This window comes from Podarcis filfolensis (genome assembly GCF_964270895.1).
Source record: "Podarcis filfolensis genome assembly, chromosome: 9".
Classification (NCBI taxonomy): Eukaryota; Metazoa; Chordata; class Lepidosauria; order Squamata; family Lacertidae; genus Podarcis; species Podarcis filfolensis.
The window spans coordinates 24,629,845-24,644,530 of NC_139610.1; the positions used below are offsets into that span (position 1 = coordinate 24,629,845).

The 14,686-nt window shown below is 49.0% G+C and overlaps 1 protein-coding gene across 1 annotated transcript; it reads right to left on the reverse strand.

The window, feature by feature from the left end:
* Positions 1 to 2,439: 2,439 nt before the first annotated feature.
* On the reverse strand, positions 2,440 to 6,809 carry GSX2 (GS homeobox 2; the record flags this gene model as incomplete). Its single annotated transcript, XM_083630772.1, has 2 exons — positions 5,809 to 6,809; positions 2,440 to 2,777 (listed from the first exon to the last, which is right to left on the reverse strand). The coding sequence occupies exons 1-2, from the start codon at positions 6,344 to 6,346 to the stop codon at positions 2,440 to 2,442; spliced, it is 876 nt and encodes a 291-aa protein (XP_083486898.1). The 5' UTR covers positions 6,347 to 6,809.
* Between the last annotated feature and the right edge of the window lie 7,877 nt (positions 6,810 to 14,686).

A 14,686-nucleotide genomic window follows, 5' to 3' on the forward strand; every position in this document is an offset into this window, starting at 1 on the left:
AAATGCTTATAATTCTACACAATGCTTAGAGAGTCAGCTGGAAAGGTGGAAGGGGAGGCAGAATAGGTCTGCTTAAGCTCCCAACAGCCTAGAATGAAGGTGGAGATTAGGGTTGGGGCAGGGAATGCAACCTGTGTCCTGTATTGCTATATGACAAAGTCTCACAAGGGTGGTGGAATGGAATGACCTTTCTTCTCTCCCTTCCTTGTGAGGCTTTCCTTCTTCTCCATGAGTTCCAAACACCATTGGCTTCAAAGCTTATGTTCCAGACTGGTTGGAGTCCTGAACAGGAACATTATTGTTAAGGACAGGGGATCTGCTGCAATGTATTGTTGCAGGTCCCCACCCCAATACCAAACCTGAGTGGTTCCATCCCTATCAATCTGGGAGCAAAACCCTAAATAAAGCCATGGTTTTCTATATAGCTGGTGGATTCTATTAGTGGCCAGAAGACATTAGATAGTATTCAGTGCTAGTCCCTACTCGGAGTAAACCCAGATGACTAACGTACAGTTGTTAATTTCAATGAGTGTACTCTGAGTAACGCTTGGTTGAATACCACCCAGTAGTTTGTAATTTGAAAAGGAAATTGAAACACACATACACAATGTTCTAGCCAGGAACTGTGAGCTTCCAGGACCTTCAAAATGGGGAAGAGCAGGTGAGCAATGCAATGATGAGAAAAGGGAAACAGAGTTCAGGAGAAGGAATTGACTTGCTTTTCCTTGAAGTAGCCTGGAAGTAGGGGTGAAGGTGGGGAATGTAGAAAAGAGAAGATGAAATTCAACTCTCTTCAAATACCAAGATGACTAGGATGAGTAGAAAGCTTGAATTCTAAGTAGAATACGGCAAAATGTATAATGGGGGCAATAATAGTTTCCCTAGATGGTACTGCCTGTGTCTGCTGCACAACTATAGACTTCAAGTACAGAGAAATAGGGAAATTCTTATGTAGGTTGTCTCTTTCCAATGCATCCCTTAGCCATGTGTGATCAGGCTATAGAAAAGCAGCTCCCATATGGCTCTGACTGCTCACCTTAATAGACACAGGGAGAAAGGCAAGAGGAGACAGCTTGTTTGGTTGGCTGTCATTCCTCAAGCTGCTTCATGCAAACTGAAGAAAAACTTTGGTGAGGCTGCTTGCTTCATTCTCCATCAAGAGCAAAGGGAAACAGCAGTTCTTTAAAGCAACAACACAACCCTGCAGTGGTAATTGGTGCCCCAACCCCGTGCACAGATCTGTGTATTCCGAGCTTCCGCACAGCACATAAAATCAAGTGTGTGAGAATGTAGTAATCATCTTAGAACTAGAGGAGTAAAATTGCACTTCTTGCATTTTTTTTAAATAAAAAAATCCTTCGCACATTATAATTGAGAGAGAGGAAAGTGAAAAGGATACATTTTCCTCTTCAGAAGCACATGCACTGTCAACCCCCAATCCTGGAGAGGGACTCTGATTAGAAAGGCATGTATCATGAGTTTAGAAATACTATATGGCATTTTCCTGGCATTTTGCATCTCCCTCTGACACTGTTCACAACCCTCACAAAAATACACAACATTTTGCATGTAGTTTCCCCACTTGGGCCAAAGCTTTGCACATCTGATGAAGTAACCCACAGGAGCTTATGTCATTATGCAATGGATACTCTTTAAGGTGGCACAAGACTCTTCCTTGCTTTTGCTGTGACAGACAAGGATGGCTTGAATGGTCCCTTTCTCACTCTCCAGAAACAATTCCCCCTCCGCCTGTAAAGTGAGATGAGCGCCGCAACCCCAGAGTCGTCCGTGACTGGACCTAACAGCCAGGGGTTACTTTACCTTTCTATAGAAACAAAGAGCTTCAGGTTCAATGCTGGCAAGAGAGAGGGTGGGGAGGGGGTGGAAATCCTTTAAAAAGTGAAAGCCACCGCACTTCTTGTCTGAACTCCTTTATTTAAATAAATATAAATATAAATTTAATATAAAACTATTCACATACAAAGGAGAGCACCGAACAACTCTAATTCGGATTATTATTATTATTATTTTCCATTTCATATAAAGATCTGTACCAAAAAAAGAGAGAGAGTCTCAGACAGTATTTTTCCCCCAATTCCAGTTTCTAAACTTTTCCCCACAAACCCTGGAAGGAAGAAGGAACTGATATTTTTGGGGAGGAAGAAAGAGAAAAGGAGATTCTCCTCTCCCACCCCCTTAAGAGGGGAAGGCAGAACTGTGTGTTAACTGGGAGTGGAGGGCGGGGAACAGCCTTGCAACTGTTTGTGTTACATTATAAATACCGTTCCAACCGAACGTTCATTTACATTCAACAAAATCTAGCACTAGGCCCGTGGACAGAGCCCTTAGGAGTCTGTTCTTCTTTGCAGAAGGCCCCGCTGGCTCAACTTGGCTGCCTCTGCCTGCGATCGCCCGTCAAGAAGTCCAAGGGGACCCTTTTCATAAAGGGGAGACCTTGTCTTCGTTAGCCGAGGCCGGCGAGAGCGACTCTTCGTCCTCGGACCTGGAGTAACGTCCCGGGTTGCCGGTGCAGCTGCAGCCGCCGTGCGGATTCCTTTGGGTCCCTTTGCCTTCCTTCTTGTGCTTCACCCTCCGGTTCTGGAACCAGATCTTCACCTGCTTCTCGGACAGGTTGAGGTACGTGGCGATCTCGATCCTGCGCAGCCGGGACAGGTACATGTTGGACGAGAACTCCCTCTCCAGCTCCAACAGCTGCGTGCTGGTGAAGGCCGTGCGCATCCGCTTGCCGTTTTGCAACTGGCTGGCATCCGAGCCTCCTTGGGGGGGGGGGGGAGAGGTGGAGAACACACACACAAAAAAGACCCAGTTAGCAACCGACAGAAAGGAAATGCTAAAATGCTGGGCCTGAGCCCTGGAATATGTTTCCAAAACCCAGGCTGAGTCCTGGAATAAAGAACCAAGTGGGAACACAGAGGGAGCCTTTCGCTTGGCCTTGAATAGCCACAAGTAGGGTGGCTCCCCCAGCAATCCGCTGAGAATTTGGAGTCACTCGTTTTAGGAAAATGAAACACGAGGTCTTTAACTAGAAGCGCTGGGGCACCGAACAGTGACTAGTCTGATCCCTAAAAACAGGAAACATCAGAACATAATACTGTAAGTTTTGGGTCATACCAAAAGACCATCAAGACCAGCACCCGATTTTCCGGAGTTGACTATGGGAAGCCTGCAAACTGCGGCAGTGCATGAGGAAAATACCCCCATCCCCTTTTTTGTTCCACAAAGGCTGGTGTTCATAGACATGCAGCCTCTGATCCTTGAAGTTGCATAGGCAGCGATGATGACCAGTAGCCACCGACAGAGCTGTCTTCCATGACTCAGTCTCATCCCCCTTTTCAAGCCATCTTAACCAAAGGTCATCACCACGTGGCAGCAAATTCCACAAATTTATCAGGCACCTGTGCAGAATGATCCTGTGATGGAACGACAGTCCATCCATTCTGCTGGAAGGCTCAGAGTTCTAGCACTATGTGTGGCAATTTATTTCTGCCCAAGCAGCTAAACCAGGTGGAAGCCAATGTAGTCTTTCCTCTTCACCTTTGCCAGGTGAAACTGAAACTCGAGAAGCTTGCACACTCCGCGGTTGACTGATATCACGTTATATGATTTTACTCAAAGGAAGTGTCAGGGGTTAAGGCTGCTTGCAAGCCACGCCTCTGGACTGGAAGTCCTCCTATCCTAATTTCTTCTTCTGAAAGTAGTAGTTACTCAATGGTGAGTAGTAACGATCTGCTCCAACCGTCCTTAAATGAAAATCAAATTGCTGCATTGCCCATAGCTGAGCCCTGCTTTCAACTGTTAAGCTTCTGGATCGAAGCTTTCAGAGAGAACAGTCTACTTCTTTTCAAATCTCGCTAGTTGGAAATGAGGGGTTACAGTTCTACACCTCGTCAATCCTTGCTTCGTTTTATCCGAGAAGGGAGAACTCTTTTATGCCCTTCTTGGCAGCAGACCTTTACAGTATATTTTTTTACACCGTTGACAAGCACACGAGAAGCAAAGTCAAAGCGTCTGCTCGAAGGAAAGGCGCGCGCAGAAGGATACCTTTCAAACTCTTCATTCTAACTTCGGTATTATTAACTCCAGTTAGAAGGAACCGTTCAGAGGTTCCAGTTTATGCCTGCATTGATCCGGATCATCTATGCGGATTGCAGAAGCCAGTCCCAATGAGCTGCATGCACCTAAATTCTACTCAAAGTAACCCTGTTTCCTGATCCTGGATTGCAAGTGTAGACTGAGATTCTCAGAGCAGGCTTGTCAGACTCTGGTGCGCAGCTAAGATCAGAATAGGATCTTCCTCGAGCTATTGGCTCTTTTCATTGACTGGCTTCAAGCCTTGATTGGTTGAGGTTGCTAAGGATCGCAACGTGGGTCAGATCCATCCTTCACATCCGTGTCTCTGAGAAAACTGTCCATTCTAAGACTGAATGTGCAACTCGTATCCGTCAAGCCTATTGCTCCGAAAAAAGCACACCTCACTGAACTTAACGTTGATCTGGTCTGAAGGTGTAGGCTCAGACTGGGATCCTCAAGCCAATGGGACTACTCGCGAGAGAATGGCTTGGGGTTTGCCGCTATTCTCAGAAGAAGAGACGCACCCGGTAGCTTGATTCTGGTTCAGCCTGTGATATACACGCGCTCTGCTCCATTCAAAATCAAAGACACACATCTGGCTCTCTTCGGGTTGCTCTGAGTCGGAGCCAGCCCGTCCTCTGCACCTGTTCTCTGGGAGCCATGCAACTCCATCCTCGCATCTTTCTGACCACTTATCCTCAATTAAATGGAATACCAATCCCCAAATTGCTTTCTGCGAGATAATCCCACTCACGTCAAATCTGGCCAGGAGGAAACGGAGGACTGCAGTCTATAGGGTGCGGAAATACTTTAGTGCCCACCCGCACCGCCGCCTCGCAACATTACCTACAGTATCCAGATCTCACTTTAACAACTTCTCACCTTCGTGTCTAGGGAAGATGAAAAAAGAAGCCCGCTAAACTAACGCGCCACTCCTCGCTCTTCTTAGCTTCTGAATTTCCCCACTGAAGGCCCCCCGGAGGAGAAGAGGTTGAGTGAGTTTAAGAGCCTAGGGCTCTTGATGATGGGCTGATCCCCACGAAGTCAGAGGGGCGTTTAAGGAGGTCCTTGCTCTCCTTGGGAGTCGGAGGGGGCGAGGGTTGCCTTGGAAGGATTTGAGGATGCTTTGGGAAGTCAGGGGGGCTCACTCTTGGAAACGCGTGAGCTGCCAACATGGGCGGGGAGCGGAATCAAATGTCCCTTGTCGGAGTAGGCAAGTGACAGGACCGAGGACGGTGGTGGAGCTGGTTTATGGCACAACCCCGTCGGAGCAAACGGAAAGACTCCAGAGAATCATAGAATTGTAGAGTTGGAAGAGACCCCAAGGGTCATCTAGCCGAACCCCCTGCAATGCAGAAATCTTTTGCCCAACGTGGGGCTCGAACCTACGACCTTGAGAGCAAGGATCTCATGCTCTGCCGGCTGAACTGATTACAGAACGGCCTCTTCAGGTTGGGGGCTCACACAGGTGCAACCCCCAGAGGGGTCTCCTCTCCCCGCTTAACTCTTTCGGCACCAACCGGTGCGCACACGATCCGGAGCCACTCTGGAAAGGAAGGGCAGCAGAAGGACCGGCTTTGGACTCCGCCTTACCTGGAGAGCCGACCTGTTAGTGGACCTATCCCAGCTTTCCTTTCAACCACCCCGCTGCCCCCTGGATCCCCAACCCCACCTCCCTGTTCCCCAAAGGCAGGACGCGGCGGAGGAAGCTCCTACCCATGCCGAGGCAGTGGAATCGCCGGGGGTCGCTCATGCTGTAGGCGGCCGCTGCGCAGACAGGTGGGTGGCCCAGGGCGTGCGCTGCCGCCACTGCCGCCGCCGCCGCGGAGGCCACCGAGCCGGCTTGCTGCTGCTGCTGCTGCTGCGGGGCTGGCTGCTGCTGGGCATGGCTCAGGCGGGGGCAATACTGGCCCTCGCCGGCCGCAGCGGGAGGGAAGTGGCCCTTGAGGAGCGGGATGGCGGCAGCGGCGCCCGCTCCTCCTCCTCCTCCTCCTCCTCCGGCTCCTCCTGCCGCGCCCGCCCGGGAAGAGGCGTGCAGGTGCGAGCTGACACACAGCGGGCACACGCAGAAAGCGCCGCTCTTGCGCGACGGGCACGCCGGCCCGCCCGCCACCGACATGACCAGCGGCGACGGCACCCCCAGCGGGATGAGGAAGTCCTGCCCGGGGGGCGGGTGGTGGTGATCCGGCAACGAGGGAGCCGGCCGAGCCGGGTCCTTGATGATGAGCGAATCCACATAGAACGAGCGAGACATGGTTGAGGATCGGAGGCTGGCTAGCTGGCTGGCAGTGACTCCCGGTGGCGCTCTCTGGCTCTGTGCGCTCTTTCCGTGCGCTCTGCGGAGCCGGTCCTCCTGGGGCCGAGTCGCCTCTGCAAAAGCCCCTGGGCGAGCCCGGAAGGTGCTTAAGTCTGAGAGCTGAACAAAGGGGGGCTCTGGAGAGGGCTGGTCTTAAAAAAAAACAAACCACCATCAACCAACCCCCCTTTCCTTCTCTCTAGACCTCCCCTGGATCTCTCCCCCGCCCCCTCTACTGCGGGTGTGGGGATTTATAGCAACTATTTAACACGTGATGCCTGGAAATCGACGCGCATCTGAGACTCCTCGGGCTTCCTATTTGGGAGCCCTTTCAGGGGAGAAGCTCTCCGCCCCCCCTCCACCGCCTGGGGGGGGGGAAAGAAGGCAGAGAAAGGAGGGGAGCTTGCTTGGCAAGGAGCGCGTGTGCGTTTCGTTCATTTCATAGGGACTCCAGAGTTGCCGGCTATTCTTCTTCTTCGTCCTCCTCCATCACAAGATTCAATCCGCAGGCAAAAACAGCAAGTGCTTGGGCGCAGGTTACAAGTTTCCAGTTCGCAGCCCTAAAAAAAAAAGTCCGATTACCTCTGCGTCTTGGTGGGCCAACTTTGTTTCAACACAACAACCGTTATCTCCCTTATAGGACCCAGCGTTACATCTATTTGGTTCCCATTTTCACTCGTCCTTCTTCTTCCATTCGCGTTTTGTTCTCTTTGAGCCCCTGTAAGCCCTCGCAGGTGTCCAAAGCAGAGCTCCTGCCGCTGCGACTGTCAGGTGCAACGGGACTGTTTCTCCAGAAGAGTCTCTTTTTCCAGGGGAGCAGTTAGAAAATGTTAGACGCTAGGCTTAGTGGTCCAGCCTACCACCACGACCACCCTGCCTTGAGATTTATGTTTTATTAGTTCCAAAGATGTTAGCCAGGAGCCCTGCTTGGTTTGGGGCCCGTTCTGCTCCTTCTGCTGAGTAGGGCTCTGGGCTTCTGTCCCCGCTGCAGAATGGGAGGCAACGAGCTCGCCTTTTCTAGGGTTTTAACATAGAGCCCAGCTCCTGCGCAGCTCTCCTCTCCTGCGCTATGCTCTGAGCACTGGCTCCCATGGACCCTAGTGGAAGGCGCTTCTAACTGTTGCTTGATGTTCTTCGCTTCATAGTTTTGAGAACCATGTCTTAACGATCCATACTTAACGTGGAAGAAAGCTCGTCTGAGCTCCGAGGGATTTGCTTCGCTATTAAACCGCATAGGATCGGGTTTCCTTGCTCAGTTAGCGGCTCTGGCGTTTCCACTGAACACAGAATACTGTGTAAATGTAGCGATAACTTTTTGCTGCCATAACCCCAACTATGTAGCTTCAAAATGCCGCCTTGCAGCAGCTCTTCCCTGCATAATATGAAGTTGGTTTTAGTATTTTAAACCCTTGCTTTCTAATTTTTAAACGAGGTCACGATCGCACTTGCGCGCGCTCTCTGTGCGTGCTTGTTTGTATATTTATTCCCTCCTACCATAAGTCTGAATTGAATTTACTTCCCGGTCGTCCAAAATGACAGTGCTCCACCTTCCATTTGGTAGTACTTCTGTGCTATTCATGCCTGAGTACCACTGACTGCAGTCTTATGCACATTGTCCCATAAAACTCAGTGCGATTTGCTTTCGAGTAAACGTGTATAGCAATATCCTTCTCTGCAACCGTAAACACTTTTACTGCGGAATAAGTCTCACTGAACAGCCCTACGACTCCGAATAAGCTTGCATAGAATGGTCGTATAATGTATTGATAGTAGTTTGAGAAGCGAGTTTGTAGCATGAATGGGAGGAGGAAGATTACAGTGGAATAGAGAGCTCTCTTTTAAAAAGGAGCGCAACTCTTGCTGCAGACACCACCTGCTCTTCTTACGACTTACAGCCCAGCCACTTATTTTAGGTGCATTTTAAAAAGGGAGGGGGGAGCTGATTCTATACATTTGGTGACATTCCACATGTCCTTGAAGACTACCCCCGCATTGCTTTGCTTTAAATCCTCTGTAAAGCGATACTGGGAACCCGAGAGCCAAGTCAGGATGCAATCCAACGCACACTTAACTCAGTGCGCGCAATTGTCATTGAACTCAGTGGAACTTGGTCAACAGTGTGCAGAAGTTATTTTGGTTGGGAGAGTGAGGCAGACTTGCGGCACGATCCTGTGAAATTCAGTTCTGGGCAAATGCGCCTATGATTGCAAACCAAGCCTACTTGCCTGGAGGAGAGTCCTGTTGAAACTGAAGCTTCCTGCAGCCCAATCCTAACTGTCCGATCCTATGCGAGTTTCCTTTGGTAGTAATTCCCAGGGAGGTGTGCCTAGGACTGTAGCCTAAGGATCCTCAGTGAATTCAGTGGGACGCCTTATTCCCCCAGTCATTTAGGATTTCAGCCTTACTTCAAAGTAAACCGCAGAGTTGGTTCCAGGAGCTTTTCTTTTAAAAGCAAGCAAGCAGTGGATTTTGTCAAATTGGCAATTAGTTCAAGGCACAAAGGCTTAAAACTCCTCTGGATGCTTCTAGGCCAAAACGGAAGACTTTCAAGTCAAACTTTGGCGATCGTTGCGGGGCTTCACTCCGAAGCCTTAATGCAAAGAGAAAACGCCGGCCGGAAGGATGCTTTGATCTCCACCAAGTTCGCCGAGGCGATCAGGCCGAGGGAAATTGGCTAAATGGCGAAAAGGCGCGCTCGCTGATTCCTGAGCATTTCAGATTTCATTAGAAGACAGCCAGAGACACTTCGCAGCATATTACGCGATTTCCCAATGACCTGTTTTATGGGAGTTTAAGAAGCGGCTTATAGAGTTAATGGAGGGGAGATTGTTGCAGCCTTCTTGAGGCGAGAGCTGCCCATCCATTTCCACTCAACTTGGGGCCGGTAGAAGTCGACAAATTGCCAATGAAAGCACTAATAAAACCATGAATATGTACCCCCCCACACACACACAACCCGAAGTGGAGTGGAGGAGAAACTATCGGGCTGTAATCCTGTGCACACTTACTCAGGAGTCACTTCCACTGAATTCAGTGGCCATTTGTCCGAGTACATAGAGGGAAGGATATTATGAGAGAGAAAGAAGAAATCAGCTGTGTGTGTTTTGGAGACAACCGGTAGCTTAAAATGTGAATCACAAGACACTTAAACGGGTTGAAAAGACAGGTATAATCTCAACCTGTCTCCTAGTATAAGGAAACTGATTCCTTTCTCCCACCCCATCGCTTAAAAATTGGTATGGATTTCACTCAGTAGCGCAGTCCTATACAGTACATACCTATATACAATGGGACTTACTCCCAAGTAAGTATTATAAGGACTACAGCCTCAGGGACTCAAAGAGCTTTTCAGAGGGGTTGACAAAAACGTAATTAACCGAACTTAGGGTCCGTCTTTTTTTCCATCCGGGTCCTTGTCCTGGACTGGTGGTGGATCCATTAAGTTCCATGGCAGCTCAGCATCCATACCAGCCGATTCCTCCTCCCTTGCGAGGTGGGTCCTCGGATCTTCCATGCTCAACCTTTCCTCCCACTCCAGACAATAACGGATTCTTCGGTTGTACTGATGCCTAAGGAAGAGAAGTGAACGTCGACTCGCAGCCACCAGTACAACATGCAATGGGCAGTGCAATCCTATACAACAGGATTTGCAACCAAGGCGTGGGATAGCAACCCAAGCAGCGAAAACCCTCAGCAAAGATTCTTGTGGCAGTCACATATTCATATTGAGTTTTCGTGAACTAGAGCCCGCATCTTCAGGTACATGGAATTGTATCCTCTCTTGGAAGGTATAGTAGTGGACAGAAAGGTAAGAGGTAAACCTATGAGGTCCGTCGATGACATTGACGTGTACAATGAAGCGACCAGTTGCCTTGACAGAAAGACTTAAAGAGAAGACACGATGCGCTTGCTGGGTGAGGGAAAAGCTGGCATTTCTGCAGGTCGATTTCTTCAGCTCTTCTCAAATTTCTCTTTATACCCATCTCTTCAATTTGCAGCAAAATCAGCGAAGAATCTTGTGGCAGCTTAAAAACGAACCAAGGTATTATGGCGTAGGATTTCGTGGGTTATAGACTATACAGTAGTCTACTTTTATCAGTAGCATGCAAATGTTATTCTGTCCCTTCAGTCCCGTTATGTGTGTGAGTACACACACACACACACACAGAGAGAGAGAGAGAGAGAGAGAGAGAGAGAGAGAGAGAGAGCGAGCTGTAGCTCAGAATAACAGTTCATACATCTGATAAGTTGACTGCAGTTTACGAAAGTTTATGCCACCATAACGCTGTGGTTCATCTTTCAGGTGCGCCATTTTTGTTGAAACCACGTTACTGTCTGGCTACTGTGAATGGGATCAAATGATATATGGGCTATCTGGATTTTAACACCACCCCAACCTCAAGTAATATCCCCGCACAACACCGGGCTAACAAAAGGCCGCTCCGGTTATCCCCTTCCCCAACGTGGCGCCCGCCAGATCTTTTTGGAGCCCCAGCCCCAGCCAGCCTGGCCGATGGATCAGGGATTATGGGAGTTGTATTCCGAAAGATCCCGAGGGCGCCACGTTGGGGGCGGCAGCTCTATGGATTAGGCTCGTCCCTGTCTGGAAACTGCGATGGCCACCTCTGCGGCCGTCGGCGTGCCTTGCTTGCTTTCCGTCGCGTCGTCTCAAGGGAAGGATCGCCGGGTCGTCGGGAGTCTACTTCCTCGTCTGAGGAGGATTTATGGGTGGCAATTAAAGTTTTATGAATTGCAGCTGAGACCCGCGATGCCGCTATTCGAATGCGATTAGGATTCAATTAGAAAGTGTTTACTGGACGGTGGGGTCTCTGGAGGGTAAACAGGCAGCTATTCCAGAAATGTGCTAATCCAAGGTCTTGTGACAACAATTAGGCAACCAAGGGAGAGGCAGGTCAGCGCTGCCGAGGCCTTCCTGCTGCTGCTGCTGCTGCTGCTGCTGGCGGTGGTGGTGGTGGCGGCGGTGGTGGTGGAAAGAGCAAAAGAAAACAGGAGTTTACTGGACAAGAACGTGGCATTTCCAAAGAGGGCAAGAGAGACAAGCCTCAGACAAAGTTTCTTTCGAGCTGTCGTCCGATCCTTGGGAGGAAAGTCCATTGGGTAAAAGGGGACTCTGTTCCCAGCAGCGCACAGCGGATTGCCACCTGATTTTAGTCCTTGGTCAAGGTTCCTGGTCCTCCTTTAAGGACCCTTTGCAGTGGATTGTTCCGGGAGGGATGCTTGCGGCTGTCCGGATGCTGCGGGACTCTTTGGAGTCCTTTATGCGTGTTTGAATTTCTAGCCAGCCTTTCTACCAAGGATGTGCCTGCAGGCGACTCCCCCTTCTCAAGAATGCCCCCACAACAACCCTGGGAGGGGGAGAGTTGGTGGCTGGCCCAAGGTCACCCGGTGAGCTTCGAGGTCAAGTTGGGATTCGAACTCGGGTCCACAGGGTCCTAGTCCAACACGCTAACTAACCTCGACAATTCGAGGTTGCTCACCACCCTCTGTCCAGACCTCTGCATAAGCACATTTGTGCTTGGAAATCGCTAAAATTACGTCTAATCTCACACATTTTCTGTAGAGACGAAGGCTGCAATGCAATCCTAAGCATCCTTCCTAGTAGTGAGTAAGCCCCATTGAACACAGTAGGATATCCTTCCGAGTAAACATGGAAAGAATGGTGCCCTTTCACAAATGTAGTCCTGGACTGCGAAGTGCATTCCGTGGAACCAACTCCTTTGAGCGGAGTGGGGTTTACCTCTCAGAAAACATAACAAGGATAGCCTTGGTTGGTTGGTTGGTTGGTTGGTTATTGTTGTTATTACAGTGGTACCTCGGGTTACAGACGCTTCAGGTTACAGACGCTTCAGGTTACAGACTCCACTAACCCAGAAATAGTACCTCAGGTTAAGAACTTTGCTTCAGGATGAGAACAGAAATCGTGTGGCGGCAGCACCGCAGCAGCGGGAGGCCCCATTAGCTAAAGTGGTACCTCAGATTAAGAACAGTTTCAGGTTAAGAACGGACCTCCAGAATGAATTAAGTTCTTAACCCAAGGTACCACTGTATTATTACCCCACCCATCTGGCTGGGCCTCCCCAGCCACTCTGGGGGCCTCCAGCAAAATATATAAACATAATAAAACTTACAGCATAAAAAACTTCCCTATACACTGTACAGGGCTGCCTTCAGAAGTCTTTTAAAAGTTGTATAGTTCTTTATCTCCTTAACATCTGATGGGAGGGCGTTCCAACGAGAGCTGAAATCCAACTAGTTGAATAGGTGTTAGGCTACAGACACGCCTTACATTTAATACACATGACTTCACACACACCCCCCCAAATCCTGGGAACTGTAGTTCACAAACCCCACACAGAACTACATTTCCCAGCACCCTTCATCTCAGAATTCTTTGTGAGTGATGATGTACTTTAAATGTGCTGTGCCCACAGTCTTATGTCACATCCATACGGTACATGTAAAGCACTATTATACCTCTCAGACAGTTGTGGAGAATCCCGGGGAACTGTAGCTGAGGGTGCTGGGAATTGCAGCTCTGTGAGGTCAGCACCCTGAACAAACTACAATTCCCAGAATTCTCCATGACCACGGCATGAGAGTGCTTTAAAAGTATGTTGTGGATTAGTCTCGACTAATTATATTTAGGGAACTTGGGCGGTCTGATATATAAGCCGAGAAGAGGTGAAGTCTCTCCAATGTTTTGCTCATTAACAGGGGAAGCGGAGGATGTGATTTGCCACTTCACTGTCTTCCAATGTGGTAAAGAAGGCAGCGGTGTTTCAATGGGGCTTGTGTGAAAGAATTTATTGTTGGACCGTGAAACTAGCACAGGCGCACTCAAGTTCCCTTGAAACCAGTGGGGGTTAAGAGTAGCTATAGGGGGGCTGGATAGTACAAGACAGGTAAACTTGTTTTTAGTAGGCACACACACCTGCATTTAGGAGGCTTTTTAGGAAACTCCAGTTCTTTCAGGTAAACTTCTCAAAACTGTATCCAATTAGGGCATGCCTGCCATTTTTGCACAACCTCCTTCATTGGCCAGAAAACTGGAGCTTGTGAACTCCTGGATGGAAATACTGCTTGCGCGTTTCAGCGTACGACCCGATTCAGTGACTCCGTTAGCCACGACTAAGAGTTGACTAGAAACTTAGTATTATTGAGAACATTATTTGAAAGTATGCACGCGGGGACCAGGTTTCCTGCAGCTCTGGTTTTAGTTGAAAGCAGGTCCCACGGATTCCAGATACAGCAGCCAACTTTGCCCCTCTCCTAGCTGAGCTCCTGCGCTTTCGACGCCCTCAGTCTCAAAAACTCGACGTAGAGAGACGGGTTGGACTGTTCCGTTTCTGCACAAGAGCAGCTCCAGCTAAGGAGCTGACAACCCTACTTCTACCCTGGACCTCACTTCGAAACAGACGCCTTGGGGACAGCCTTTAGAGAGGAACTTGGATATGGGAACTACGTCCGTGTAAGAAGCGAATTCGAGGGTGTGGGATCAGGCTGCTGGCCTTGGGCAGCCTGGAAATGCCCTCCTGCTTGGAGGCAGCAAGAATCCCGATCAGCATTTGAACCTGTAATTGTTCTAACAAACCGAGTGCAGCGAGAAGGGGAGACGAGAGAGCAAATAAAAACACAGCGATTTGAAAAGCAAAGATATCCCAACCCAGGCGGAATGAATGCAAGGCGTGCGCCCGCATCACATCGACCTCGTTACAATTTTATTTTTCAATAATTCTGTCCGATAAAATTTCATTGTCCATTAAGTAATCCCCGAAATGAGAGCTCTTATGAGCCTATAATGAGCTCTAATTGCCACGACTAGTCGAGCCACGTGGAAGGATTTAGAAGGTATTAAGCGGTTGGGTACAGAGCGCGGGCTGTTACCTTGCCATTACTTTCATAATTCAAGGAGAAAATTAGTCCTTTTAAGGGAAAATCCTTTGATTCCCTTCATTCTGCTCGGGGTGACAGAGTATAGCTTTGTCTGCTTTTAGTTCAAGACAGTGTAACAAATGGGAATGTAACAAAATTGCCCCCCTTTTAAAAAACTTTTTTTTAAAGCCAGTGCTGTTCAAAAAGAACATCAGAGACGACAACACACACACACACACACACACACACACACCCCTCTGCCTTTCTTCCCTGCAACTTTTAGGATTGGGAACGTGTGTATTCCTAGTCGTGTTTTGCTATCAAACAATGGAAGCTTGGTTTGGGTTTGCGTTTTATTTTATTTTATTTTTAAGTATCCAAAATACACCGCCTCTAATGCATAAA